Raw genomic sequence first — 26,749 nt, forward strand, 5'->3', positions numbered from 1 at the left:
GAGGCCCCGGAGAAGCTCCAGAGGAGGGCAATTAAAATGATACCCAGTTTGAAGGCTCTTGTATCAAGATTGGTTCCAGGGTTGAGCTGTTTTCATTAGAGAAAGATAGACTTGAGAGGAGTTATGATTGAGGTTTTTAAAATGAAGGGAATATATTCTGTCCAGTAGGATTCCTTATTTAAAATGGATAGGGAGAACAATGCGTCATAATTATAAATTGCGTAAGCAAAGAGTTGGGTTAGTTGCCAGGATATCTTTTCACAGAGTGCTATTACCTACTAGAACAGATTCTCGAAACATGGAGTGACTATGGACTCCCTGCAGTCTTTCAAAAGGGAACTAGATGAGTTCCTGAGAGGGAGACATTCAGGTTCTAAAATGTATGTTGTGGGATGATGGGCAGACTTCTGAATTACTGTAGTCTCCTGGCGCTTGCTTGATAGGGGATTGGGGAGGAATTCCCAAGAGTATTTTCTTAAATTGGCCACAGGTTTTTTTTCACCCTTCCCAGGAAATAACTGAAGAGATGGGCTGTAGGTGAATCTGCTGCTCCATATTTGCTCCAGTTTGGGTAGGCTTGATGGATCGGGTGGTCTTTTCCCATCGTATGTGCACAACAATAATGCAAAACCTATTTTCACTTGTTTTTCAAGTTTTGAAGGTCAGCTAGAGATCTGTCCAACTGGTATGAACCATGCAGCCTTTTCTGTGAGTAATAGCACATTACAAGCCATTAGACAAAGACTTAAAGACTTCCATCAGATACTACTTGAGCCTCCTAAGGTAAAATGGATTTAATAGCTTTCAGTAGTTTGATAAATGTTAATTTATTTAAGGTATATAATCTCTACCCTTAAAACCTGGCTTTTTCACTAATGTGACCAAACTAATTTAAAAGCTTTTGTTCCCTGTTATGTAAGAACTCAAACTGTTGTGTTTTCCTGGTAATTTGGCTTCCACCTGCCACTGTTAACAACTTGGGAAAGGAGTCAGTTACTATAATGTTGAACTAGCACGCAGATTTAGTGTAGCAAAGATCTGACTAGTGCCAGGGAAACAGTTATTATACATGCCTAAACTTGTGCTTAATTGTAAGAATTAAAGGTCAGCAACACTGAGCAAAGGTCAGATACGGTCTTGCAGAGCACAAAAACTATTTAAAAAAAAAAAAAGTATAGGAACAGCTCAAATATGAAAATAAGCTTTTAATTTTGGATGTTTAGCCTCTGTTCTAGAGGGCTATATTTTGAATAAACTTAATTTGCACAATCTTAAAATTGGATGGAAGGAAAGAGAGAAATAGAATCTCTTCGGTTTTATATTAATAAAATGTTACCATCAACCAGAATTACACCACTATCAAGTGTTTACCACAAAACTATGCACCCAATTTTAGAAGTAATGAATTGATATCTATACAGCCAATGGACTGGCCATATCTGGAAGATTTAGAGAAAGGTGAAAAATCTTAAATGCATGTAAAGACAGCAAGCTACTTTTTAAGTGTTCGGTTGCATTTCATTAAAGAACTTTGCATAAAAATCTGATCATTTTGATTTTATTTGATGATCTGTATGGTCTGGTCTTAACGCATTGTTCCTTTTATTTGTAGAAAAGTGCAATGAAAACTACCTGGGGAGTATTAGACACACCAGTGGGGAATACGCGTCTGAATGTGGTCAGACTTGTAGCCAGCCTTCTGCAAACAAACACACACAGCATTAATGCAGAGTTTGTAGAACTTAACACTATGGATGTGTTATTGGTGAGGATCTAACCAGTGCTTCTGTTTTATGTTCAATTTATGGAGACTTGTTTAATAATTTGAACAATGGGAACAGATTATATTGTAAACAATGTATTTTTTGTAGCAATCTATGGAGGTAACCTTAAGTCTGACAGGAGTTAGAAAACCACATTTGGATAGGGTGCAGAGGAGAGTAAGGATGTCAAGGCCTTGGAAAATGTACAGAAGAGATGTACTAGAATTGTACCAGGGATGAGAGACTTCTAGTGGAGAGACTAGAGAAGCTGGGAGAAACTGTTTCCACTGGCAGGAGGGTCGTTAACCAAAGGACACAGATTGAAGATTACATAGGATATACAGAAACAGGCCATTCGGCCCAACCAGTCCATGCCAGTGTTTATGCTCCACATGAGCCTCCTCCCGTCTTTCTTCATCTAAATCTATAGGTATAACCCTCTATTCCTTTTTCCCTCATCTGCTTGGCTAGCCTCCCCTTAAATGCACCTATACTATTCACTTCAACCACTCCCTGTGGCAGTGAGTTCCACATTCTCACCACTCTTTGGGTAAAGAAGTTTCTTCTGAATTCCCTATTGGATTTCTTGGTGACTATCTTATATTGATGGCCTCTAGTTCTGCTCGTCCCCACAAGTGGAAACATTCTCCCTGTATCCACTCTATCAAAATCTTTCATAATTTTAAAGACCTCTATTAGGTCACTCTTCAGCCTTTTTTCAAGAGAAAAGAGACCCAGCCTGTTCATCCTTTCCTGATATGTATACCCTTGCATTTCTGATGTCATCCTTGTAAATCTTCTCTGCACCCTCTCCAGTGCCTCTATATCCTTTTTATAATATGGCAACCAGAACTGTATGCAGTACTCGTAGGTGTGGTCTAACCAAGGTTTAGCATAACTTGCCTACTTCTCAATTCTATCCCTCTAGAAATAAACCCTAATGCTTGGTTTGCTTTTTTTATGGCCTTGCTAACCTACGTCGCAACTTTTAGTGATTTGTGTATTTGTACTCCGAGATCCCTTTGTTCCTCTACCCCACCTAGATTCGCACCCTCCAAGTAATAAGTGACCTCCCTATTCTTCCTACCAAAATGTAACACCTCACATTTATTTGTGTTGAACTTCATTTGCTAATTATATGCCCATTCTGCAAGTTTATTAATATCTTCCTGTAACTTGTTGCAGTCCTCAGTATTGACTAATACCCTTCCCCCACCCCCAAAAAATTTTTTTTGGTGTATTCTGCAAATTTAGAAATTGTGTTTTTGATTCCAAAGTCTAAATTGTTAATGTAAGTTGTGAACAGCAGTGGTCCCAGCACTGATCCTTGTGGAACATCACTACCCACCTTCTGCCACTATGAATAGCTACCCTTTACTCCTACTCTCAGCTTTCTGTCCTGAAGCCAGCCAGCAATCCATTCTGCTACTTGTCCCCTGACTCCGCATTCTCTGACCTTGTTCATCGTCTATTACGGAATACCTTATCGAAGGCCTTTTGAAAATCCAGATAAATAAGAACATAAGAACATAAGAAATAGGAGCAGGAGTAGGCCAATTGGCCCCTCGAGCCTGCTCCGCCATTCAATAAGATCATGGCTGATCTGATCCTAACCGCCAATCCACTATCACAGAACCATCTCCTGAATCTAACAGAATTAGACACACGCAATAGGAGCAGGATCAGGCTACACGGCCCCTGGGCCCGCTCCGCTACCCACAGGGCCATGACCGATCCGAACCTAGACTCGTGTCCAAATTCCTGCCCGCTCCCCGTAACCTTTAATTCCCTTTACTTCTAGGAAACTGTCTATTTCTGTTTTAAATTTATGTAATGATGTAGCTTCTACAGCTTTTTGGGGCAGCATATTCCATGGACCTACCACCCTCTGAGTGAAGTAGTTCCTCCTCATCTCAGTTTTGAAAAAGCAGCCCCTTATTCTAAGACTACGCCCCCTAGTTCTAGTTTCACCCATCATCGGGAACATCTTCCCCCGCTTCCACCCGATCCAACCCCTTCACAATCTTATATGTTTCAATAAGATCGCCTTTCATTCTTCTGAACTCCAATGAGTAGAGTCCCAATCTACTCAACCTCTCCTCATATGTCCATCCCCTCATCCCCGGGATTAACCGAGTGAACCTTCTTTGTACTGACTCGAGAGCAAGTATGTCCTTTCTTAAGTATGGACACCAAAACTGTACGCAGTATTCCAGGTGCGGTCTCACCAATACCTTGTACAACTGAAGCAATCCCTCCCTATTTTTATATTCTATCCCCCTAGCAATGAAAGCCAACATTCCATTGGCCTTCTTAATCACTTGCTGCACCTGCATACTAACCTTTTGAGTTCCGTGCACCAGGACCCCCAGATCCCTTTGTACTTCAGTACTTTCCAGTTTCTTGCCATTAAGATAATAACTTGCTCTACGATTTTTCCTGCCAAAGTGCATAACCTCACACTTTCCAGTATTGTATTCCATCTGCCAAATCTCTGCCCACTTACTTAGCCTGTCTATGTCCCCTTGCAGGTTTTTTATGTCCTCCTCACTCACTACTTTCCCTCCCATCTTAGTATCATCTGCAAACTTTGATATGTTACACTCGGTCCCCTCCTCCAAATCATTAATATAGATTGTAAAGAGTTGGGGACCCAGCACTGACCCCTGCGGAACACCACTAGTTACTGATTGCCAGTCTGAGAATGAACCATTTATCCCAACTCTCTGCCTTCTGTTAGATAGCCAATCCTCTATCCATGCCAGAATATTACCCCCAATCCCGTGATTTTTTTATCTTAAGCAATAATCTTTTGTGTGGCACCTTGTCAAATGCCTTTTGGAAGTCTAAATACACTACGTCCACTGGTTCCCCTTTATCCACCCTATATGTTACTTCCTCAAAGAACTCCAGCAAATTTGTCAAACATGACTTCCCCTTCATAAAACCATGCTGACTTTGTCCTATTAAATTATGATTATCCAAATGTCCTGTTACTGTCTCCTTAATAAAATTTTACCTACCACAGATGTTAGGCTAACCGGTCTATAGTTTCCAGCCTTCTGTCTACTGCCCTTTTTAAATAAGGGTGTTACATTTGCAATTTTCCAGTCTGCCGGGACATTTGCCGAGTCCAGGGAGTTTTGGAAAATTATTACCAATGCATCCACAATCCCTACCGCCACTTCCCTCAAGACCCTAGGATGTAAGCCATCAGGTCCAGGTGATTTATCCGCCTTGAGTCCCATTATTTTACCAAGTACCACTTCCTTAGTGATTTTGATCGTGTTTAGCTCCTCCACCCCCCCCCCCCCCTTTAGCCCCCTGTTTGTCCAGTGTTGGGATATTCTTAGTGTCTTCTACTGTAAAGACTGATGTAAAATATTCATTCAGTGTTTTTGCCATCTCCATATGTCCCACCATTAATTTCCCGGTCTCATCCTCTAAGGGACCAACATTTACTTTAGCCACCCTTTTTCTTTTTATATAACTATAAAAACTCTTACTATCTGTTTTTATATTTTTTGCTAATTTACTTTCATAATCTATCTTCCCTTTCTTAATCAATCTTTTTGTTATTTTTTGCTGTCTTTTAAAGTTTTCCAAATCCTCTATCCTCCCACTAGATTTGGCTACCTTATATGCCCTTGTTTTTAGTCGAATGCTATCTTTAATTTCTTTACTTAGCCACGGATGGCTGTCTTCTTTTACACCCTTCTCAGTGGAATATATTTTTTTTGGAAGTTGTAAAATAACTCCTTAAATGTACACCACTGATCATGTATCGTCTTACCCTTTAATCTATTTTCCCAATCCACTCTACTCAATTCCGCTCTCATACCTTCATAGTCTCCTTTACTCAAGCTTAGCACGCTTGTTTGAGATCCAACCTTCTCACCCTCTAATTGAATATGGAATTCAACCATGTTATGGTCACTCATTCCAAGGGGACCCTTTACTAGGACATTGTTAATTAATCCCGTCTCGTTACACAGGACCAGATCTAAGGTTGCTTGCCCCCTGGTCGGTTCAGTTACATACTGCTCAAGAAACCCATCCCTAATACACTCAATGAACTCATCCTCAAGGCAGCCCTGCCCAATTTGATTTGTCCAATTAATATGATAGTTAAAATCCCCCATAATTATAGATGTTCCCTTATTACAAGCCTCAACTATTTCCTGATTGATACTCCGTCCAACAGAGTTGCCACTGTTCGGAGGCCTATAGACTACGCCCACTAGTGTTTTTTTCCCCTTATTATTCCTTACCTCCACCCAAACTGTTTCATTATCCAGATCTTTTGACCCAGTATCATTTCTCTGTATTAGTGATTCCTTCCTTTATTAACATAGCCACCCCACCTCCCCTTCCTTCCTGATCGTTAAATAACCTGGTATGTTTAATTCCCAGGCATTGTCACCCTGCAGCCATGTTTCTGTAATGGCCACAAGATCATACCCATATGTAGTTATTTGTGCCATTAACTCGTCTATTTTGTTACGAATGCTACGTGCATTCAGATAGAGAACTTTCAAAGATGTTTTGTGACACTTAGTTCCTGCTTTTGCCCTTTTTATTACTTTACCTTTTACTCCATACCTTCTGCCCCTTCCTGACACGCTCTGGTTTTTAATTTCCACACTGCTACCTAAGTCTATGACCTTCTCTGTTGTCATTTTTATTATTTGCTCTCTAGGAACCTCCCCCCCCCCACTAGTTAGTTTAAAGCCCTCTCTACAGCCCTAGTTATATGATCCGCCAGGACTCTAGTCCCAGCACTGGCCAAGTGAAGCCTGTCCCGACGGAACAGCTCCCTCCTGCCCCAGTACTGGTGCCAGTGTCCCAGGAAGCAAAACCCATTTCTCCCACACCAGTTTTTGAGCCACGCATTTAACTCTCTAATTTTATTTGTCCTAGCCAAATTCGCTTGTGGCTCAGGTAATAATCCGGAGATTATTACCCTTGTGGTTCTGCTTTTTAATTTGGCCCCTAGCTGCTCAAACTCCCTCAGCAGAACCTCCTTCCTTGTCCTATCTATGTCGTTGGTACTAACATGGACCACAACAACTGGATCCTCCCCCTCCAAGTTTCTCTCCAGCCCAGAGGAGATGTCCTTAACCCTGGCACCGGGTAGGCAACACAGCCTTCGGGACTCTCGCTCTCGGCTGCAAAGAACTCTATCTATCCCCCTAACGATACTATCCCCTACCACTACAACATTTCTTTTAACTCCCCCCCACTTGAATGGCCCCCTGCTCCACGGTGCTGTGGCCAGGTTGCTCATCCTCCCTGCAGTCCCTGCTCCTGTCCCCACAGGGAGTAAGAGCCTCGAACCTGTTGGACAAGTGCAAGGGCTGCGGTTCCTCCAACACTACCTCCTGGATCCCCGTACCTGCCTCACTTCTAGTCACACCATCCTGACCCTGGCCACGGACTACATCTGCATTAATTAATCTAATTGGTGTGACTACCTCGTGATACACAGAGTCCAGGTCACATCTACTGCATTGCTATTGCCTACTCTATCTGTTACCTCTTCAAAAAATTCAATAAGGTTGGTCAGGCAAGACTTTCCCTTTTGAAATCCATGTTAATTATTCGTTATTATATTCGTTTCTAGATGTTCTTCTATTTTCTCCTTTAGTAGGGATTCCATTATTTTTCCTACCACCGATGTTAAGCTGACTGCTCTATAATTCCCTGGACATGTTCTATATCCCCCTTCTTAAATATCGGTATTACATTAGCTATCCCCCAGTCCTCTGGCACTACACCTTTTTCTGACGAATTATTAAATTTGTAGTAATGCCTCTGCTATCTCTTCCCTAGATTCTTTTAAAGTGCGTGGATGCAAATCATCCGGACATGGAGTTTTATCTTCCTTGAGTTTGATTAATTTATTTTAATATATCCCCTTTTTTATTTTAAATGCACTTATCTGATTACTAATTTCATCATTCAATTTAATTGGTTTAAAAAAAACCAGGGGATTGGGGGGGGGGTGGGTGGGGGTCGTGGGTGAGGGGGGAAGAGAGGGAGAGATGAGAATTTTTTTTTACACAGCCGGTTATTATGATCTGGAATGCACTGCCTGAAAGGATGGTGGAAACAGATTAAATAGTAATTTCAAGTGGAATTGGATTTGCACTTGCAAAGGAAAAATTTGCAGGGCTATGGGGAAGAGCAGGGGAGTGAGAATAATCGGATAGCTCTTTCAAAGCCGGCACAGTCATGATGGGCCAAGTGACGACCTGCTGTGCTGTATGATTTGCTTGTGTAAACAATTATCAGTACAACTATCTATCAATGTATAATTATTTTGCTGGAATATTTTAAGAACGTCAAGCTGATACTTCATTAAAATGAATTTTTGTTGTGCACTAAAACCAGAAATTTAATTGATGCTTTTATTTTTAAAAAAAGGATATGTACTTCAGATACGTATGGAATAATTTCCTTCATGTACAAGTAGAAATTTGCATTGCAACAATCTTAGGAAGCCCTCCACCCCATGATACCAGCACAGAGAACAACATAGAGGATAATCCCGATACTGCCAGAGAAAATATATTAATAAAACACGTAAGAGCCTTTTCCTTGTTTTTAGGCATTGCAATAAGTTAACATTGGATCATTTGACTGGTGAAAATGAATGTTGGTCAGGTGAGCTGTCAGTCCTGCTAGTATGTTTCTCCCCACTCAATCTTGATTAGAGTAAAAAAACACTTGTTACTGTTGTACTTAAACATTGTGTGTGTGGTGTTTGAGGTATCTTGAGCGAGCTTTCTGATGGTTCATTGTAGGATATTTGTGCTTTCTGATCGGCTCATTGTTTCTGCTGTGGGAAAAAAATAACCTGACTGAAGTTTAATGCAGAAGCTTTCTGACTGGTTTACTATTTCCATTGTGAAACAAGCAATTGGATACCAATCCAGGAATAAAATGCAGTCCCCCTTTCTAATTTGGTCAGTGTCAGAAATCATAGAATCATAGACATTTATGGCACAGAAGGAGGCCATTCGACCCATGTGTCTGTGCTGGCCAGTGAGGCTCCTGGGTTAATATTTTATTGGTGGTTGTTTCATAGAAATCATGTGCTACAAAGAAAATTTCAGCTCCCTTTCAGCTGTCATGCAATTTTCCTGTTTAAAGCCCACCAATAGAGTTAAGTCATAATTTACTTGCATAATACCTGCCAGTATGTTGCTGACCCCATCACCACCATATATTCTGTGTAACAGGACTGTCTGCTGCTCCTACCCTTTACTTCCCTACTATTTGATACTCGGGCCTCCTGTTCTGTGATGGACCACTACACTTGTGTGCCAGTTGTTCCCTGCACTCTTGCCCACTCTGAGTGTCCTGCTGCTCAGTCTCTGCCCTGTTGCCCTGACCTTTCCCTGTTGCTCCTGGATCTTTGCTGCTCATCCTACAAGCAATGATGTGGGGAATTTTCTAGTGTATTTAAAAGTCTGATTTTCTTTGCTACCAGTTTGTAGAATTGTCTGAATTATGGCTCTGCCTTTTGAATAAATCTAGTTTTTTTGGGGGGGTGGGGGAAGGGGATTTTATCCTTTGGGACATTTTAGATTATTTGTGTCCATTTATGGACAGTATGTTCCATGGGATTCTGAATTATAAACCAGAAATTGCCTTTTAGAATAGGAAGCTTGGAGAAGTGCCTTAAGTTGATGGCAGAATCTGCCATTTTAGCAGTAAAGATGTGTTTTAGACTGTTTGAAAAATGGGATCTTAAGTTTTTTGTGAACTTACAAATGCCAGTTTTTTTTTTTGTTTTTTTTTATTATAAAACTTTTGCAGTTGAAAAATAGTCTATTTTTGATTTTTCACTTAGTTGTATGCTTATAAGCTATTTTCAACAAGCCTTCCACTTTCTATTCAGAGTATTTGTTGACTCAACAGCAGAGTCTAAAAAATTTTATTCGTTCATTCCTGGGATGTGGACATTGCTGGCAAGGCCAGCATTTATTGCCCTCCCTAATTGCCCTTGAGAAGGTGGTGGTGAGCTGCCTTCTTGGACCGCTGCAGTCCGTGTGGTGAAGGTACTCCCACAGTGCTGTTAGGGAGGGAGCTCCTGGATTTTGACTCCGCGGCGATGAAGGAACGGCGATATGTTTCCAAGTCAGGATGGTGTGTGACTTGGAGGGGAACTTGCAGGTGGTGGTGTTCCCATGCGCCTGCTGCCCTTGTCCTTCTAGGTGGTAGAGGTAGCGGGTTTGGGAGGTGCTGCCGAAGAAGCCTTGGCGAGTTGCTGCAGTGTATCTTGTAGATGGTATACACTGCAGCCATGATGCGCTGGTGGTGGAGGGAGTGAATGTTTAAGGTGGTGGATGGGGTAATGGCATAACTGATCCATTGTCCCAAAAGTCAGTAAATCCATGAAAAAAAATTATTTTTAGTTTTAATCACTGAATATATATATTAACTCAGTTTTTCATTATCCAGCTGTTTCAGAAGTGCCAATTAATTCAGAGAATACTTGATGCGTGGGAAAATAATGAAAAAGAACAGTAAGTGATATATTGGTTTGTTTCAAGTAGTTTAGAAAACTCAGTCTCAAGTGCACATTGAGCTGAAATCAATAGTAATGTTTTTAACATAACCTAAGAGAAGAAATGATTTTTAGTGGGGGTGGGTGGTGTGAGTGAGTGTGCTGGGAGTTGTGGTGATTTGTTCCCTTTTGGGACCTGGGTTTGAATCCAACCCCGACTGATGAAGTGGACATTTCTTTTTGCTGTAAGGATTCTATGTGAAATGAAGTTGGAAAATCTCGACTCAGTCCCTAGTTGAGTTCAGTCAATGGCACAAATTAGCACTCTTAGAGAGGCCATTAAGGTGATTTGATATGAAAAAAGACTGGTGGGTAAGGGGTGCACTTCAAGGATGGGGTAGAGGCATGTTGTTGGGATACAGTAGAAGGTTTACTGTACATCATGTCTGTGCTATACCTGCTATGGCAGTGCTAGTGCTGGATGCCAGAATGTGCCATTCCCCAGCATTGACATCCCTCACCTGGGAGTATGAAAAGTGTGTCCCAAATAAGTATTTAAACTTTGGCTTTTTAAAGCTGCCAACATAATACATATAGCTTGGCATGATCTGTATTATCCTGCCCAGTTCCAATTCTTGGTAATTCAAGAACATGCAGAATAAGTTGTCTATTGTTTTACACACTGATCAAAATAGGCAGCCATGCAAACAACAACTTGTATTTATATAGCACCTGTAACATAGTAAAATGTCCCAAGGTGCTTCACAGGAGTGTTGTAAAACAAAATTTGACACCGAGCCACGTAGAGAGATATTGGGGCAGACAAAGGCGTAGGTCTTAAAGGAGGAAAGAGAGGTGAAGAGGTTTAGGGAGGGAATTCTTGCCACCAATGGTGGAGCGATCAAAATTGGGGATGCTTAAGAGGCCAGAATTTGGGGAGCACAGATACTTTGGGGGGTGGGGCTGGAGGAGATTAGAGATGGGGAGGGGCAAGGCTATGGAGGGATTTGAAAACAAGGATGAGAATTTTAAAAGTTTGTTACTATTATTTTGTTACGAAGAGTATAATTTTTAGTAGTCCTAGTTAAAATGACTGAACTATAAACTTGCCTAAAGTTCTAGCTGGTATTAAATGGGGGGAGGGGGAAAAACTCTTGATGTCAATTCGAGATGCAGCCAAACGCGGTTTGAACTTCTAAGCTAGGAATGCAACTACAAAATGTTCTGGTTTTGAGTAGCTACAGGGTTTGGTGCTATGGCTCTTGTTTTTGCGACAAGTTGTACAGCAAATAAAGCTCAATAACTACATTTTCCATCTTCGCAAATTTTAGTGTGTATTCACTCTGGAAGCTGGCATACCATTGGCCCTGGATTGTATGTGCGTTAGTACCTTTGCTTCTATAGATTCATATAACATGTTACTTCTGTAAATGTTTTTCTTTTGCTGCCTGCAGCAGTTGGGTTGGTATATTTTGTGAATCTATCACAGCATTTATAAAATTGTGAGCTGTACTGGAGATGGAAATATTAGTGTTCACCTTCTGGATTTGTGCTATTTGCTTGTGTTGCTAACTCTGTTTCAGATGTAAACTCTGGTTCAATTGCTGGTTTTACTTGTCTTTCAACTATTTTGCTACCAGTTTCCTGCTACTGTTTTACAAGTTGTCCTGGTCTTGTAGAGATTCACGCAACCATAATTACAGGCGTGAATACAGAAAAGGGTCACTGAGTTTCAGAACTGAAAAAAATGATAGTCAAAATATAAACTGGAGAGGATGTGCTAATCACTGTAGTGGGTGCAATTTTTAAAAAGTCTAAATAGCTCTGAACTTGTAGGCTGTTTGTGTTTTTAGTGCACTGGTCTGTCTATTTTTCATTAGTTGACTTTGACTTGTTTACATGGTTTATTGAACATTTTAAAATGCAGCATATGTTTAAGCTTTCTTGAATGCTTCTTAGTTCGTTATTGTCAGGTTTAGGGTTGCAAAGGGGTGGAAAGTTTCCAGTAAATTTCTGGAAATTTTCCATGGGAAGTTTAGCTTGGGAATTTTGCCCAAAAAAGCACATGCTAGCATAATATTGTTTTTTTTATATTTCTTTTTTTCCCAGTAATTTTATTATTAAGGAATTTCTTAATCAATATATGTTTATCTTACTTGGCTTGTTTTAATTACAAGTTTTGTGTGTGACTGTGAACAAATGTGTCCTGATTGGTTGGATGAGCGATTAGCTCCCTCTATTTGTAATATTTGCATATCGAATTGTGATTGGCCTGCAGGCATCTGTAAGACTGCTATAGTTTTTTTTAAGATCCAGGTTAGGGGTCCTGAGGGAAGTCATTTTGTTTTCTGCTGATGTTGTGATGATGCAGTAAGTAAATCAGACTTTTTATACCAAATAAACCAGTTACTTGTTGAACTCTGTTGTCCTTCAATTTAAAATATACAAAATAATACACTATTGGTGATGTAGCGTCGTGTGTGTACAGGTCATGCTTCCATCACATGGAACATCAGCAAAAATGTACTCGCCCTGTTGCAATCGTGCTGATCGACCGCAGTTCGACACAGAGATGAATGCCCTTTATTTCTCTGCATAGAACAATGCCATGTTTACCGTCGGATGTGTGGAAGGATTTTACCCCAGGCATTAAAGATGGAAAGACTGTGTACATGTGCAAACACTGTAGAAAGCCATATGTAAAGAATGCCACAAAGATGCAGCAGCATTTATCCAAATGCAACAACTTCACTCAAAGCTCACAGCAGTCAGCCCAGAGTTCCTCTGCTTCCATTCAAGAAGATGATGGTTCTCATTCAGCATCAGGCTCCTTATCAGCAACTCCTGGCCCACTTGGAAGGTTCTTTGATACAATGGATAACCATAGCCAGAAGAATGCAGATGAGTGCCTTGCTCGAGCTGCAGATGAGTGCCTTGCTCGAGCTGTATATGCAACAGGCTCACCCCTCATGCTCACAGCCAATGTGTACTGGAAGAGATTTTTCACTGTTATTCGCCCTGCATACTGTCCTCCCACCAGACATGCTTTGTCTACTTATTTGCTGGAGGCTGCGTATAACAGAGTCCAAGGAAAGCTCAAAGAAACGATAGCGATGGCAGACTGTGGTGCAGTTATCTCAGATGGGTGGTCAAATGTACGAGGGGAGGGCATCATAAACTACATCGTCTCCACTCCTCTCCCAGTGTTCTTCAAGAGCACAGACACGAAGGACAACAGACACACAGGCACATACATTGCTGATGAGCTGAAAGCGGTCATCAACGATCTTGGATCACAAAAGGTCTTTGCAGTAGTCACTGACAATGCTGCGAATATGAAGGCTGCTTGGGCTCAAGTGGAGGAGGCCTACCCTCATATTACGTCTATTGGGTGCGCAGCTCATGGGCTTAACCTGCTCCTCAAGGACATCATGGGTTTGAGAACCATGGAAGCACTGTACAAGAGAGCCAAGCAAGTTGTTAAGTATGTCAGGGGAAAACAGGTAGTTGCAGCAACCTACAACTCCAAGCAAATGACAAAGAACAAGAACACCACACTGAAGCTGCCCAACAACACTAGATGGGGTGGTGTTGTCATAATGTACAACAGCCTTCTGGAGGGTAAGGAGTCGCTGCAAGAAATGGCAATATCCCAGTCTGGGGATATGGAAACCACCATCAAGAAAATACTGCTGGATGATGTGTTTTGGGAGAGAGTGGTTAGCAGCCTTAAACTACTCTCACCAGTAGCATCTGCAATTGCTCAGATTGAAGGAGATGATGCTGTCTTGTCAGATGTTCTCAGGCTTTTTACTGATTTTAAAAGAACAAATCACATTGCCCTACCCACATCCCTGCTGCTCAAAGCAGAGGAGAAGGCAATTGTTCAATTCATACAGACGCGTCAAGAATTTTGTGTCAAGCCAATTCATGCTGCAGCATACATGCTGGACCCAAAGCATGTTGGGAGACCAATACTTTCTGGAGAACAGATCAACAGCGCTTAGTGTGATTTCTACCCTCTCACACCATCTCAATCTGGATGTGGGCAAAGTTCTGGGAAGTCTGGCAAAGTTCTCTACCAAGCAAGGTCTTTGGAATGGGGATGGGATATGGGAATCATGCAAGCATATCAGTGCACATACCTGGTGGAAGGGACTTTGTGCACCTGAGGCCCTGTCACCTATTGCATCGGTGATACTCCAAATCCCACCTTCATCAGCGGCCTCTGAACGAAACTGGTCACTTTTTGGGAATACGCATACAAAGGTGCGCAACAGGCTGACTAACAAGAGAGTGGAGAAACTGGTGGCTATCCGGGCGAACCTACAACTTATTGAGCCAGATACAAAAGTGTCCACCACACAGCTAGACACTGACACAGAGGAGGAAATGGACACGCCAGAGTCAGAGAATCAGGAGGAGCAATGAGGAGTAGAAGACTCAAAGGGACAAAATAAGGACAAATTACAGGCTAAATAAGCTGACGCTCTTTTTATTTTATTTTATAGAGTCATAGAGTCAGAGTTTTACAGCACAGAAAGAGGCCCTTCGGCCCATCGTGTCTGCGCCGTCCATCAATCCCTGTCCAGTCTAATCCCATTTTCCAGCATTTGGTCCATAGCCTTGTATGCAATGGCATTTCAAGTGCTCATCCAAATGCTTCTTGAATGTTGTGAGGGTTCCTGCCTCTACCACCCTTTCAGGCAGTGAGTTCCAGATTCCAACCACCCTCTGGGTGAAACAGTTCCTCCTCAAGTCCCCTCTAAATCTCCTGCCCCTTACCCTGAATCTATGCCCCCTTGTTATTGACCCCCCTACTAAGGGGAAAAGTTCCTCTTTATCTACCCTATCTATGCCCCTCATCATTTTGTACACCTCAATCAGGTCCCCCCTCAGCCGCCTTTGCTCCAAGGAAAACAACCCCAGCCTGTTTAGCCTTTCTTCATAGCTGAGGCGCTCCATCCCAGGTAACATCCTGGTGAATCTTCTCTGCACCCACTCCAAAGCAATCACATCCTTCCTATAGTGAGGCGACCAGAACTGCACACAGTACTCCAGCTGTGGCCTCACCAGCGTTTTGTACAGCTCCATCATAACCTCCCTGCTCTTATATTCTATGCCTCGGCTAATAAAGGCAAGTATCCCATATGCCTTTTTAACCACCTTATCTACCTGTTCCGCTGCCTTCAGGGATCTATGTACATGTACACCAAGGTCCCTCTGACCCTCTGTACTTCCTAGGGTCCTACCACTCATTGTGTATTCCCTTGCCTTCTTTGTCCGTCCAAAATGCATCACCTCGCACTTTTCAGGGTTAAATTCCATTTGCCACTTTTCCGCCCATCTGACCAACCCGTTTATATCATCCTGTAGCCTGAGGCTTTCCTCCTCGCAATTTACCACCCCACCAATTTTCGTGTCATCTGCGAACTTACTGATCATACCTTTTACATTCTCATCCAAATCATTTATGTATATCACAAACAGCAAGGGACCCAGCACCGATCCCTGAGGTACCCCACTGGACACAGGCTTCCAGCCACAAACAACCTTCGACCACCAACCTCTGCCTCCTGCCACTCAGCCAGTTTAGGATCCAAGGCACCCTGGATCCCATGGGCTCTTACCTTCTTGACCAGTCTCCTATGCGGGACCTTGTCAAAAGCTTTACTGAAGTCCATGTAAACCACATCCACAGCATTTCCCTCATCCACACACCTAGTCACCCCCTCGAAAAATTCAATCAGATTGGTCAGACATGATTTACCCTTGACAAAGCCATGCTGACTATCCCCGATTAATCCTTGCCTCTCCAAGTGGAGACTAATTTTGTCCCTCAGAATTTTTTCCAATAATTTCCCTACCACAGATGTTAGGCTCACTGGCCTGTAATTCCCTGGTTTATCCCTGCTACCCTTCTTGAATAATGGTACTACGTTAGCTGTTCTCCAGTCCTCTGGTACATCCCCTGTGGCCAGAGAGGTTCTGAAAATTTGTGTCAGAGCCCCTGCAATCTCCTCCTTTACCTCACACAACAGCCTGGGATACATCTTGTCCGGGCCTGGGGATTTATCCACTTTTTGGCCTGCTAAAACCGCTAGTACCTCCTCCCTCTCGATGCTAATATGTTCAAGTATGTCACAGTCCCCTTGCCCGATTTCTATGTCTACATCGCCTTTCTCCATAGTGAACACAGATGCAAAAAATTCATTTAAGACCCCGCCTACATCATCTGGCTCTACACACAGATTGCCACTTTGGTCCCTAATGGGCCCTACCCTTTCCCTGGTTATCCTCTTGCCCTTAATATACTTATAAAACATCTTAGGATTTTCCTTTATTTTGCTCGCCAGTGTTATTTCATGGCCCCTCCTTGCCCTCCTAATTTCTTTTTTAAGTATGCCCCTGCACTTTTTATACTCCTCTAGGGCTTCCTCCGTCCTTAGTCTTTTGTAACTGCCAAAAGCCCCCCCTTTTTTTCCTAATGCATTTTTGTATATCCCTTGTCATCCAAGGTTCCCTTTGCTTGTTGGTCCCGCCCTTGACCTTTACAGGAACATGTTGGCGTTGTACTCTCTCTATTTCCCTTCTGAAAGTCTCCCACTGTAGATGGGTCTTTTTTGTGGGGGTTCAATAAAGTTCAAAATTATAACCTAAATAAAGTTTTGAAAGCCTGTTTTTATTTGTATGGAACAGTATGTCTATTTTGACGACAAAGATAATATAAGGGTCAGAGACAAAAACCATCAGTGTGCAAAAAAACTCAAAATTCCCGAAAATTCCCATGGAAAGTTTCCTCTTTTAAAAATTCCCAGAATTTTGCAACCCTAGTCAGGTTTCAGGCAAAGCTGTACAGTGTGACTTGCAGTTCTTAGAAAAGTAGTTGTACTTTGGTCAGTACAAATCTGCTAAATACTGAAAATATACTAACTTCCTTAAATACACACCAAAATAGATACCCAGTTACTTTTTGGCTGTGTCCCAATTTCTGTTGCAGCTAAGTTTAGGTGTCGTAAATATAAATGAATAGCTGTGTCATCAAATATATGAACTGAAGTGACCTCGCAGTCATAAAGGCACAGAAGCAGGCCATTTGACCCATCGAGTCCGTGCCAGCTCTCTAGAGTAATCCAGTCAGTCCCATTCCCCCGCTCTATCCCTGTAGCCTTGCAAGTTTATTTCCTTCATGCACCTATCCAGTCTCCCCTTGAAAACATTGAGTGTCTCTGCTTCCACCACTTCCGTCGACAGCGAGTTCCAGGTCATCACCACTCGCTGCGTAAAAAAAGTTTTCCCTCACATCCCCCCTGTAGATCTTGCCCAAAACCTTAAATCTGTGTCCCCTCGTCCTTGTACCATCAACTAGTGGGAACAGCCTTTCCCCGTCTAGGCTATCGAAACCCGTCATAATCTTGTACATCTCTATCAAATCACCCCTCAACCTCCTTTGCTCTAATGAAAACAAATGCAGCTTCTCCAGCCTGTCCTTTGTAGCTAAGATCCCCCATCCCCGGAACCATTCTAGTAAATCTCCTCTGCACCCCCAAGGGCCTTCACATCCTTCCTAAAGTGTGGTGACCAGAACTGGATGCTATACTCCAGTTGTGGCCTAACCAGCGCTTTATAAAGGTTCAGCATAACTTCTCTGCTTTTGTACTCAATACCTCTATTTATGAAGCCCAAGATCCCATATGCTTTGCTAACCACTCTCTCGATATGTCCCGCCACCTTCAGGAACCTATGCACATTAACTCCCAGGTCCCTCTGTCCCTGCACACTCTTTAAAACCGTGCCATTGTTAAAGTGTATATTGCCTCTCCATTCCATCTGCCAAAATGCATCACTTCACACTTCTCTGTATTAAATTCCATCTGCCCATTCTGCTAGCCTTTCTATGTGCTGTTGCAGTCGATTGGTATCATCTTCACTGTTTGCCATACCCCCAAGTTTGGTGTCATCGGCAAATTTAGAAATTCTACTGGGTCTTTATATATTTATTTACCACAACTCGCTGTTTTCTGTCCTTAAGCCAATTCCTTATCCAAGCTGCCACTGACCCACCTATTCCATGAGCCACAATTTTGTTAACCAGCCTTCTATGTGGTACTTTGTCAAACGCCTTCCGAAAATCCATGTAGACAACATCCATTGCATTCCCTTCATCAATCCACCCTGTTACTTCATCAAAAAATTCAATTAGATTAGTCAAACATGATCTGCCTTTTACAAATCAGTGTTGGCTCCCCTTAATTAGCTTAAACCTTTCCAAGTGCTTGTTAATTTTTTCCTTGATTATTGTTTCTAAAACTTTACCCACCACTGATGTTAAACTGACCGGCCTGTAGTTACTAGGATTGTCCTTACACCCTTTCTTGAACAATGGTGTCACATTTACCACTTTCCAATCCTCGGGCACCTCCCCTGCATCTAGGGAAGATTGGAAAATTATAGCAAGCCCTTCCGCTATCTCCTCCCCCAATGCCCTTGGCAACCTGGGATGCAAGCCATCTGGACCAGGTGACTTATCCACTCTAAGCATGCCCAGCCTTTCTAGTACATCCTGTCTATCAATTTTCACTCCTTCCATTGCTTCTACCTTTTCTACTTCTACTGATATTTTGTCAGCATCCACCTCCTTAGTAAACACCGATACAAAGTACTCATTGAGTATTCTAGCCTTGCCTTGCACCTCTAAGCATATATCATCTTCTTTGTCCCCAATAGGCCCCACCCCGCCTCTTACTACCCGCTTACTGTTTACATGCTGGTAGAAGATTTTTGGGTTCCCATTTATGTTAACTGCCATTCTACTCTCATTCTCTCTTTGCCAATCTTATTTTCATCTTCACTTCCCCTCTCAACTTATTGTATTTTGTCTGGTTCTCCCTCGAAGAATTCACCTGACAATCATCATACACCCTCTTTTTTTGTTTCATCATCATCTCTATCTATCTCCCTCATCATCCAAGGAGCCCTTGCTTTGGTTCCTTTACCCTTCCCTCTTGTTGGAATGTACCTAGCCTGTACTTGGAACATCTACTCCTTAAAGATCACCCATTGTTCTGTTACAGTTTTCCCTGTCAGTATTTGGTTCCATTTTACCCTTGCTAGATCCTTTTGCATCCCATTGAAGTTAGCCCTATTCCAATTTAGAAATTCCACTCTAGATGTTCCTTGCTCCTCCATTGCTAATCTAAATCTTATTATGCGATGATCACTCATACCCAAGTGTTCTCCCAGACACTTGGTCAACCTGGCCCACCTCATTCCCCAGCACCAGATCCAGCAATGCCTCCTTCTTAGATGGGCCAAGAACATACTGGTCAAGGAAATTCTCCTGAACACATTTCAGCAATTCCCCCCTCCTTTCCCTTTACCCTAGCATTATCCCAATCGATATTTGGGTAATTAAAGTCCCTGAATATCACCACTCTATAGCTCTTGCATATCTCTGTGATTTCCCTGCAGATTTGCTCCTCTACCTCCCTTTTTTTCTTCCCTATCTTTTCTGAACACCTTGTACCCTTGAATATTAAGTGCCCAGTCCTCACCATTTTTAAGCCACGTCTGTTATTGCCACAACATCATATTGCCACACGACTAATTGTGCTTGTAGCTCACCAACCTTATTCACCACACTGTGTGTTTACGTACATGCATTCTAAACCCATTATTGAATTTTTTATAGTCTTGTCTGCTCCTATCTAATATGGTGCTAATTCTGCCTCTAGTACTACTTTCTTCTCTAGTACTATCCAACACACTCACTCTTTTATGCACCTTATTCCTCTTTTCTACTCCTCCTGCCAAGCTAGTTTAAACCCTCCCCCACAGCACTAGCAAACCTCCCCACGAGGCTGTTGGCCCCAGCTTTGTTGAGGTGTAACCTGTCCGGCTTGTACAAGTCCCATCTTCCCCCAGAAATGGTCCCAATGCCTCAGGAATCTAAAGCTCTCCCTCCTACACCATTTCTCCAGCCACACATTCATCTGTCTATCCTCCTATTCCTGTACTCACTAGCACGTGGCACCGGGAGTAATCCGGAGATTACTACCTTTGAGGTCCTGCTTTTTAATCTCTTTCCTAGCTCCCTAAACTCAACCTGCAGGACCTCGCCCCTCTTTCTGCCTATGTCGTTGGTACCGATATGGACAACGACCTCTGGCTGTTCACCCTCCCCCCTCAGTGTCTTGCAGCTGCTCAGTGACATCCTTGACCCTGGCACCAGGAAGGCAACATACCATTCTGGAGTCACGTGTGCGTCCACAGCAACACCTATTGGTTCCCCATACCAATTAATCCCCTATCACTACTGCTCTTCCATTCTTCTTCCTCCCTCCCCCCCCCGGTGCAGCTGAGCCTTCCGTGGTCTTGGCTCTGGCTGCTCTCCCCAGAGGAACCATCACCCCCACCAGTTTCCAGAACACTGAACTGGTGAGCAAGTGAGATGCACTCTGGGGATACCTGCCTGGTCCTCCTTCTCTGACTGGCGGTCACCCATTCCCTCTCTGCCTGCACATTCTGAGGCTGCGGGGTGACCACTTCTAGAAACGTGCTTTCCAAGTATTTCTCGGCCTCGCGGATGCACTGTAGTGACTCCAGCTGCCACTCAAGCTCCGAAACCCGGAGCTCAAGTTGCTGCAGTTGGCGACACTTCCTGCACACGTGGTCGTCCAGGCCGCAAGAAGTGTCCAGGATATCCCACATGGCACAGAATGTGCAAATCATGGGACTGAGCTACCCTGCCATGCCTCTATTTACCAGACTTGAAGTATTCTGGCTCTCTGCTCCCGCGCTGTTTTAAAGTACTCTGACCTAGATGTTACTGGAAATAAATTCCACTCCAGTAGTGTCAATGCTACATGAAATTTACGTGGCTGAGTAAGGCAGTTGACTTTGAAACAAGACTCTGCAATATAATTGCATACAGTTCAGTTTTTGGTCACTGAGACACAAGTGATATTCAAGACCTCAAAGTGGTCCTTCGTAGAGACACTAGGCTGATCACTGAACTGAGCTGTGAGGAAAGACTGGAAAAATTGGGGTTCTTTAACCTTGAAAGGAGGAGACTGAAAGAGAATCATAGTGGTGTAGAGAAGGTAAATCCGGAACACTTTTGATTTGTACCGAAATAGTAGTCCGAAGGACACTGGTTCAGACTGGCAAAGGGCAGATTCCAGTCTGATGTCAGAAGTCCTTCACACAAGAATGGAATGGACTTTTGAGTATAGTAGTAGATACAAAAACGTTGGAATCATTTGGAAAAACAGCACATATGATTGACGGTTGGAGGGTATTGCGTTTTTCTCTGGATTGGTGAACTACGATGGTGTTCTTCATTTGTATCTATCTTTTAACCTTGTGAAAATTCATATTTTCTAGCCTGTTGACAGGTTATCTAGGCCCGGTGACCAGCAGATTCACCATTGAATAATTAACTGATGAATAATCATTTAAACTCTAACTCCTTTACTTTAGATTACTGTTTTAATATCTTACGTTGTTGCTACAGAAGATTGTAGGTCCCATTATGGTGGATAAAGTTGTCTTAGTAATGATCTGAAATGCCAGCCCTCTGCAGTCAGAGTAGCTATATTGTTATTGTAGTCTATTTTACCCTTTGTGTTTGTGCCACCTTATACTGAAAAATCTCATTATGGTATGGATCCTAGCATCAAAAAGGAGACCACTCTTCAGCCACAGGTAGTAATGGTATATATTTTTAGTCGAACTCTGATCTTTTTGAGGAGAGGGCATTAATAAAATCTGTCGTGCTTATTATTCTCTGCCTCTGATTATTGAATCAAATTGCACATGGAAGATTATGTCCCCTGAAAATTCTTGAAACTGTATATATAATGTCATGTTACTTATTTCTGCCCTTCTCCTATCTGCATAAAATTGGCAACTTTATATATTGCTAGAAACATTCTTTTGAAACCTTCTCTTCCCTCTCCCTCCCGCCCACCCCACTTTTACTTTGGCTAACTTAGTTTGGAATAAATGGAAGTACCTTGCCTAGCGGATAAATTCAGATTGTTGTTTTTCAGATCAGAAGGTGGAAGACGGAGAGGGTACATGGGCCACTTAACACGGATAGCCAATGCTGTTGTACACAATGCTGAGAAGGGGCCAAACAGTGTACTAATGAATCAGCTACTTAAAGGTACAATATTTTACCTATTTGTTTCTTTTGTGAACATGTGTTTCAGTACAGCTGCTACTCATTTTTAGACTATTTCGCTTAAAGCACATGTTTAATTGGACATTTTAGAATACTGCAATGAATTGAACTCTTGCATAGCAATTTAAATTCCCTCACTCTTCATTTTGGGAAGGGTGGAGAGAAAAATGAAACTGTATTTAACTCCAGCATATATAGAGATTGTTATGGATTGAGCTCTGCCCCTTCTCCTTCTCCCCTGTAAACAACTTGACAACAGATTCTTTAAGCAGACTTTATCAATTACGAACTGAAAGCCACGGCTTTTAGTCTCTTCGGCATTGACTTCGTACAGCCCAGCTCTTAAAAAATCCTGATTGAGGTTGCTGGAGAACAGATAGGATGCCCACTATATCTCCTGTCAATTTGAAACAAAGAAAATAGTGTCATGCTAGGTTAATGTATTGGCTAAACTTGATTAAGTTCGTTTTCAATTTAAAATTATTTGCAGAAACTAAACTGAATACAGATAAAAATGCTAAACAACAAAATACAGCAGAAGAGAGCAGAAAACAGTCTTCAAGGGGCTAACCTAACATTTTAAAAATGCTGCTTTCATCTTTTCTTAGTTTTTTGGAATGGAACATTTCTGGGTGAATCAGACGAACCGTATCTTGTTGCTTGGTAACCAGTATGCAGTCTCCGTATGCCTTTCCGGATGAGATGATAAACATCTCGTCCATGAGCTTCAAATGCCCATGAAGGTCTGAGCAAATATGACGATTAAAAAGTAACACCCAGTCCTGGGACATTTATTTTTCTGACCCTATTTGTAAGACAATTTCTAGGAAGAACTCGTGCAGACAAAATGTTATGTCTGCACCTCTTGGTAAATGAGCAGATCGTGACCTGTGGCACTTATCGTTCCGTTTCTGCTCTTTGCCCCATCTCAACCAAACTGTTTTAACTCTGGGCAATATTTGGAAATTACATACATTAACATATTCGTTGTGCTGTTTCCTCTTAAAGGGAATTTTTAAAAACTTTTTTTGAGTAAATAAACCAAGGACAAATTATTTTTGGTAGAACTGCTCATGACAGTGGGCAATTGTTTCAATTCTACAATCTTGTGCTTCATGAATAAGCCAGATACAATGCCTTCAATACTATTTGCATTTTCAGATCTTAGTGAGGACTACAGGGAAAGATGGGAGACATTCACTACAGGTTCATTGGCAGAAACCAATAAGAAGAATACTGTAGACCTGGTAGGTTTCGGAAAACAAATGCAGATATTGAAAGATGTTTAGGAGGAAGTAGAAACTTAAAGCAATTTGGGCATAAACATGAAGATGTGATTTTACAAAGGTGGAAGAAGGTTATCTTTGTGAGAAAGATATGAAGTTTGAAGCTCAGCTCAGGGTCAATAGGACACTGAAGACTGCAAACAGTTGGCTTTAGTGTGAGACACTGACCTGGGAGGAGGGTGAAGTCAGTGGCGAGGGTACAGAATTTGTAGCAGGGTTGAAGATGATGGCTTCAGTATTGCTAATGTTTAACAGTGCTGTTTGAACTAAAATTATGGTCAGGGATGTTGAATTAGATGTGGCTAAATGTACATTGAAATTATGGTCACTAAGTTGACTGTCATGAATGGATCAACATCAGCTAAATAAACTTGCCCTTTATTCCAAAAGAGGTTATGTAGAATATTCCCATACTTTGAATTGGAGTCTGGTTTTTAGATCATCTGCACTGTTCTAAAAGTATGAAGTTAATGTCATCAAATTATTCTGAAAAGTCAGTTGACCATTATGCAGTTCTTAGAACTGGGCTCTCCTGTATCCCAGTTTTGGATAAAAGGCAAACCGAGCTTTCTTCCGTAAAGTGAGATTCTAGTTTACAGTTTTGAAATATGGAGAAACACTTGAGTTGAGATAAAATTATGTTCAAACCTGGGTTACTTTTACAAAAATAACACTTTTTCTGAGAAATGGAGGTGGTTTGTGGAGAAAAAGGTGAAAAATGTAAGCCATGTTCTACTGTATGTAGTTCAAGTATTGAACTTGAAAGGACTTTGGAATTGTAAAATATTTTTAAACAATGAAGTATTATATTGTGTGGTAATTGCATGAAGATGTTAAAAGAAAGGAAATTGTGTTTATAATGGAATCAGTTGGGTTTGTAATGGAATCACTTAATCCTGTAAATTATATTCCAGGTTAGCACACACAATATACATTCATCAAGTGATGATGAAGTTGATTTTAAAGAACCGGGTTTTGCTCCGGACTCAGGGTTACAGCAAGTAAGTATTTTCTTTACTGAGTGACTCACACAATTCTTTTTCACTTGTAAAATACAAGTACAAGGTTTGCATGAGTATATAAATGAAAAAGCTTCTAAAATTAACCTTAATTGTTTATCCTCCTCCAAATATATTAAATATTAAAGTTCTGATGCATTATAAGAGATGTTTTTCTGAAAATGCTAACTAAGTACATTACTTGCTCAATTTTCATTTAAGTTTCCAACATTTTCTCTGGTCTCTTTTTTTTAAAGAATGCTGAAAGTAGAACCAAAACAGATGAAGTTTATCATATCCATGATTGCTTATTCTGTACTAAGGGCCTAGTATGCCCCTTCCTTCATCTTCATTAAAGATTTTAGGGCATATGGTTCTTCAGCTTGGGTAACTTTTCAAATAAAAACTCCCAATTTGGGGAGGGGGGATAAAAACTGTACCCCATCTATTGGAAGGACCTTAATTCTTGGGGATTGAAATGAAAGATTATGGGCAAGCAAACTACTTTTTTTTAAATCATCTTAGGAAATAAAAACTATGACCTCATGTAAAGTAGGTGGTCAGTTCACCGATTAGTTTTCAATGTTATTGTGGCAAGCATAATGTCATGTTGAATTCACTAAGAGGTTACACACATCATTGTTAACTTGATTTCAGATTAACAAGCGATTGGTGTGTTTTTAAAATAAGAAAAACTTAAGGGAACTCAAACTTAGTCAAAAAGTTGTTTTAGAAAAAATTCTGTGGCTGTAAATATTGAGAATATCTGAGATTTTAAATACTCAGGCTAGTTTAGTTGCTATAAAATACTTGGTACTGGAATTTAACAATGTTTTCAGGGAGGGGAAGGATATGTAGAATTAAACTAGTTTAATGTTTTTTTTCTGAAACAATTTAATCAGTTCAGTATAATTTGCAGCCTGCAAAAGTCATGAAAAACTTAAAGTACGTCGTGCAGCCAGATGTCTGGCACGTTAGTGAGTCTCTGAAACAAGTTTGAGAGAAATCTACACAGCTATTTTATTTTTCCAATAAGGAAGGCACACCTTCACCCAGTAGGGACACATCCCAATTTCCTGTCCATTCTAAGCTTAGCACAAGTTGGCAGAGCATGAGCTTGGGAAAAGGCAGGACTCTAACCAACTAAAGCTGTGCAGCCTGCCAGCACAGATCACTGGTAAGATTACCTCCGCTTGTCCAACTAGGACCATCCTATCTATTTGGGTATCGGCTTGCAGGGTTACTTGGAGCTGGAGTATACCAGCTGTAAGGGTCCACACTCTTTGATCAGCCAGTCAGAGTCAAAATGGAACAATCAGCAACAGGGCCTTGAATTCCTGTAGACCTGTCTTGCTCAGGTATTGGATTACTGTGTATACTGCAGAAAATTGACTGGTTCCAAACTACCATCATTAGGTGCATTAGCTATCTTATTTGTTTAGCTCCTCATGGCCCACAAGTTAACAATAAATAAACCTACCTTTCTGAGCCTCTTCTGGCACCGGCTATTCTTACTGCCAGGTTGGCCTGGCAGGGAAACCAAAACGGCTTCCCCATGCAGGCCTCCAGTTAAAATTGCAGTCAGACCTTGTTGATGTCATTTAAATCTGATCTACATATTTAGAGAAGGACCTTACAGGATTCTGGCGGGTGTTCCTCTCGCCTGTTCAAAAGAGCAGCTTAAAATTACAACCCACGAAAAGGCAACTGATTGGAGGAGGTAAGTTGTTGCAGCCATTTTAACTGCCCGCCTGCTGCAATGTCTGCTGGGCGGGCAGGTTTAAAACTGGCTCTAATTAAATTCATCTGCTTTGCCCAATCTGAGAACTTCATATCCATTAAAGAAAGAAAGACTTGCATTTATATAGCACCTTTCACGACCTCCGGACGTCCCAAAGTTTGTGCTGTACAGTCAATGAAGCAAATTTGAAGTGTAGTCACTGTTGTAATGTAGGAAATGTGGCAGCCAATTTGTGCACAGCAAGGTCCCACAAACAGTA

The 26,749-nt window shown here is 41.7% G+C and overlaps 1 protein-coding gene across 13 annotated transcripts in view; it reads left to right on the forward strand.

Annotated features, from left to right (window-relative positions):
* ppp6r3 (protein phosphatase 6, regulatory subunit 3) overlaps positions 1 to 26,749 on the forward strand; it is a 141,783-nt gene that overhangs the window by 63,836 nt on the left and 51,198 nt on the right. For all 13 annotated transcript variants that reach the window (XM_086008022.1, XM_086008018.1, XM_086008020.1 and 10 more), the window contains 7 exons: positions 654 to 783; positions 1,613 to 1,765; positions 8,190 to 8,348; positions 10,233 to 10,297; positions 22,332 to 22,447; positions 23,627 to 23,712; positions 24,666 to 24,752. In XM_086008022.1, the coding sequence (XP_085864148.1) occupies positions 654 to 783; positions 1,613 to 1,765; positions 8,190 to 8,348; positions 10,233 to 10,297; positions 22,332 to 22,447; positions 23,627 to 23,712; positions 24,666 to 24,752 (796 nt within the window). The remainder of the gene's footprint in view (positions 1 to 653; positions 784 to 1,612; positions 1,766 to 8,189; positions 8,349 to 10,232; positions 10,298 to 22,331; positions 22,448 to 23,626; positions 23,713 to 24,665; positions 24,753 to 26,749) is intronic.

The sequence above is a fragment of the Somniosus microcephalus genome, chromosome 15 (genome assembly GCF_052327205.1).
Source record: "Somniosus microcephalus isolate GS21.2 chromosome 15, FLI_Smic_1.0, whole genome shotgun sequence".
Classification (NCBI taxonomy): domain Eukaryota; kingdom Metazoa; phylum Chordata; class Chondrichthyes; order Squaliformes; family Somniosidae; genus Somniosus; species Somniosus microcephalus.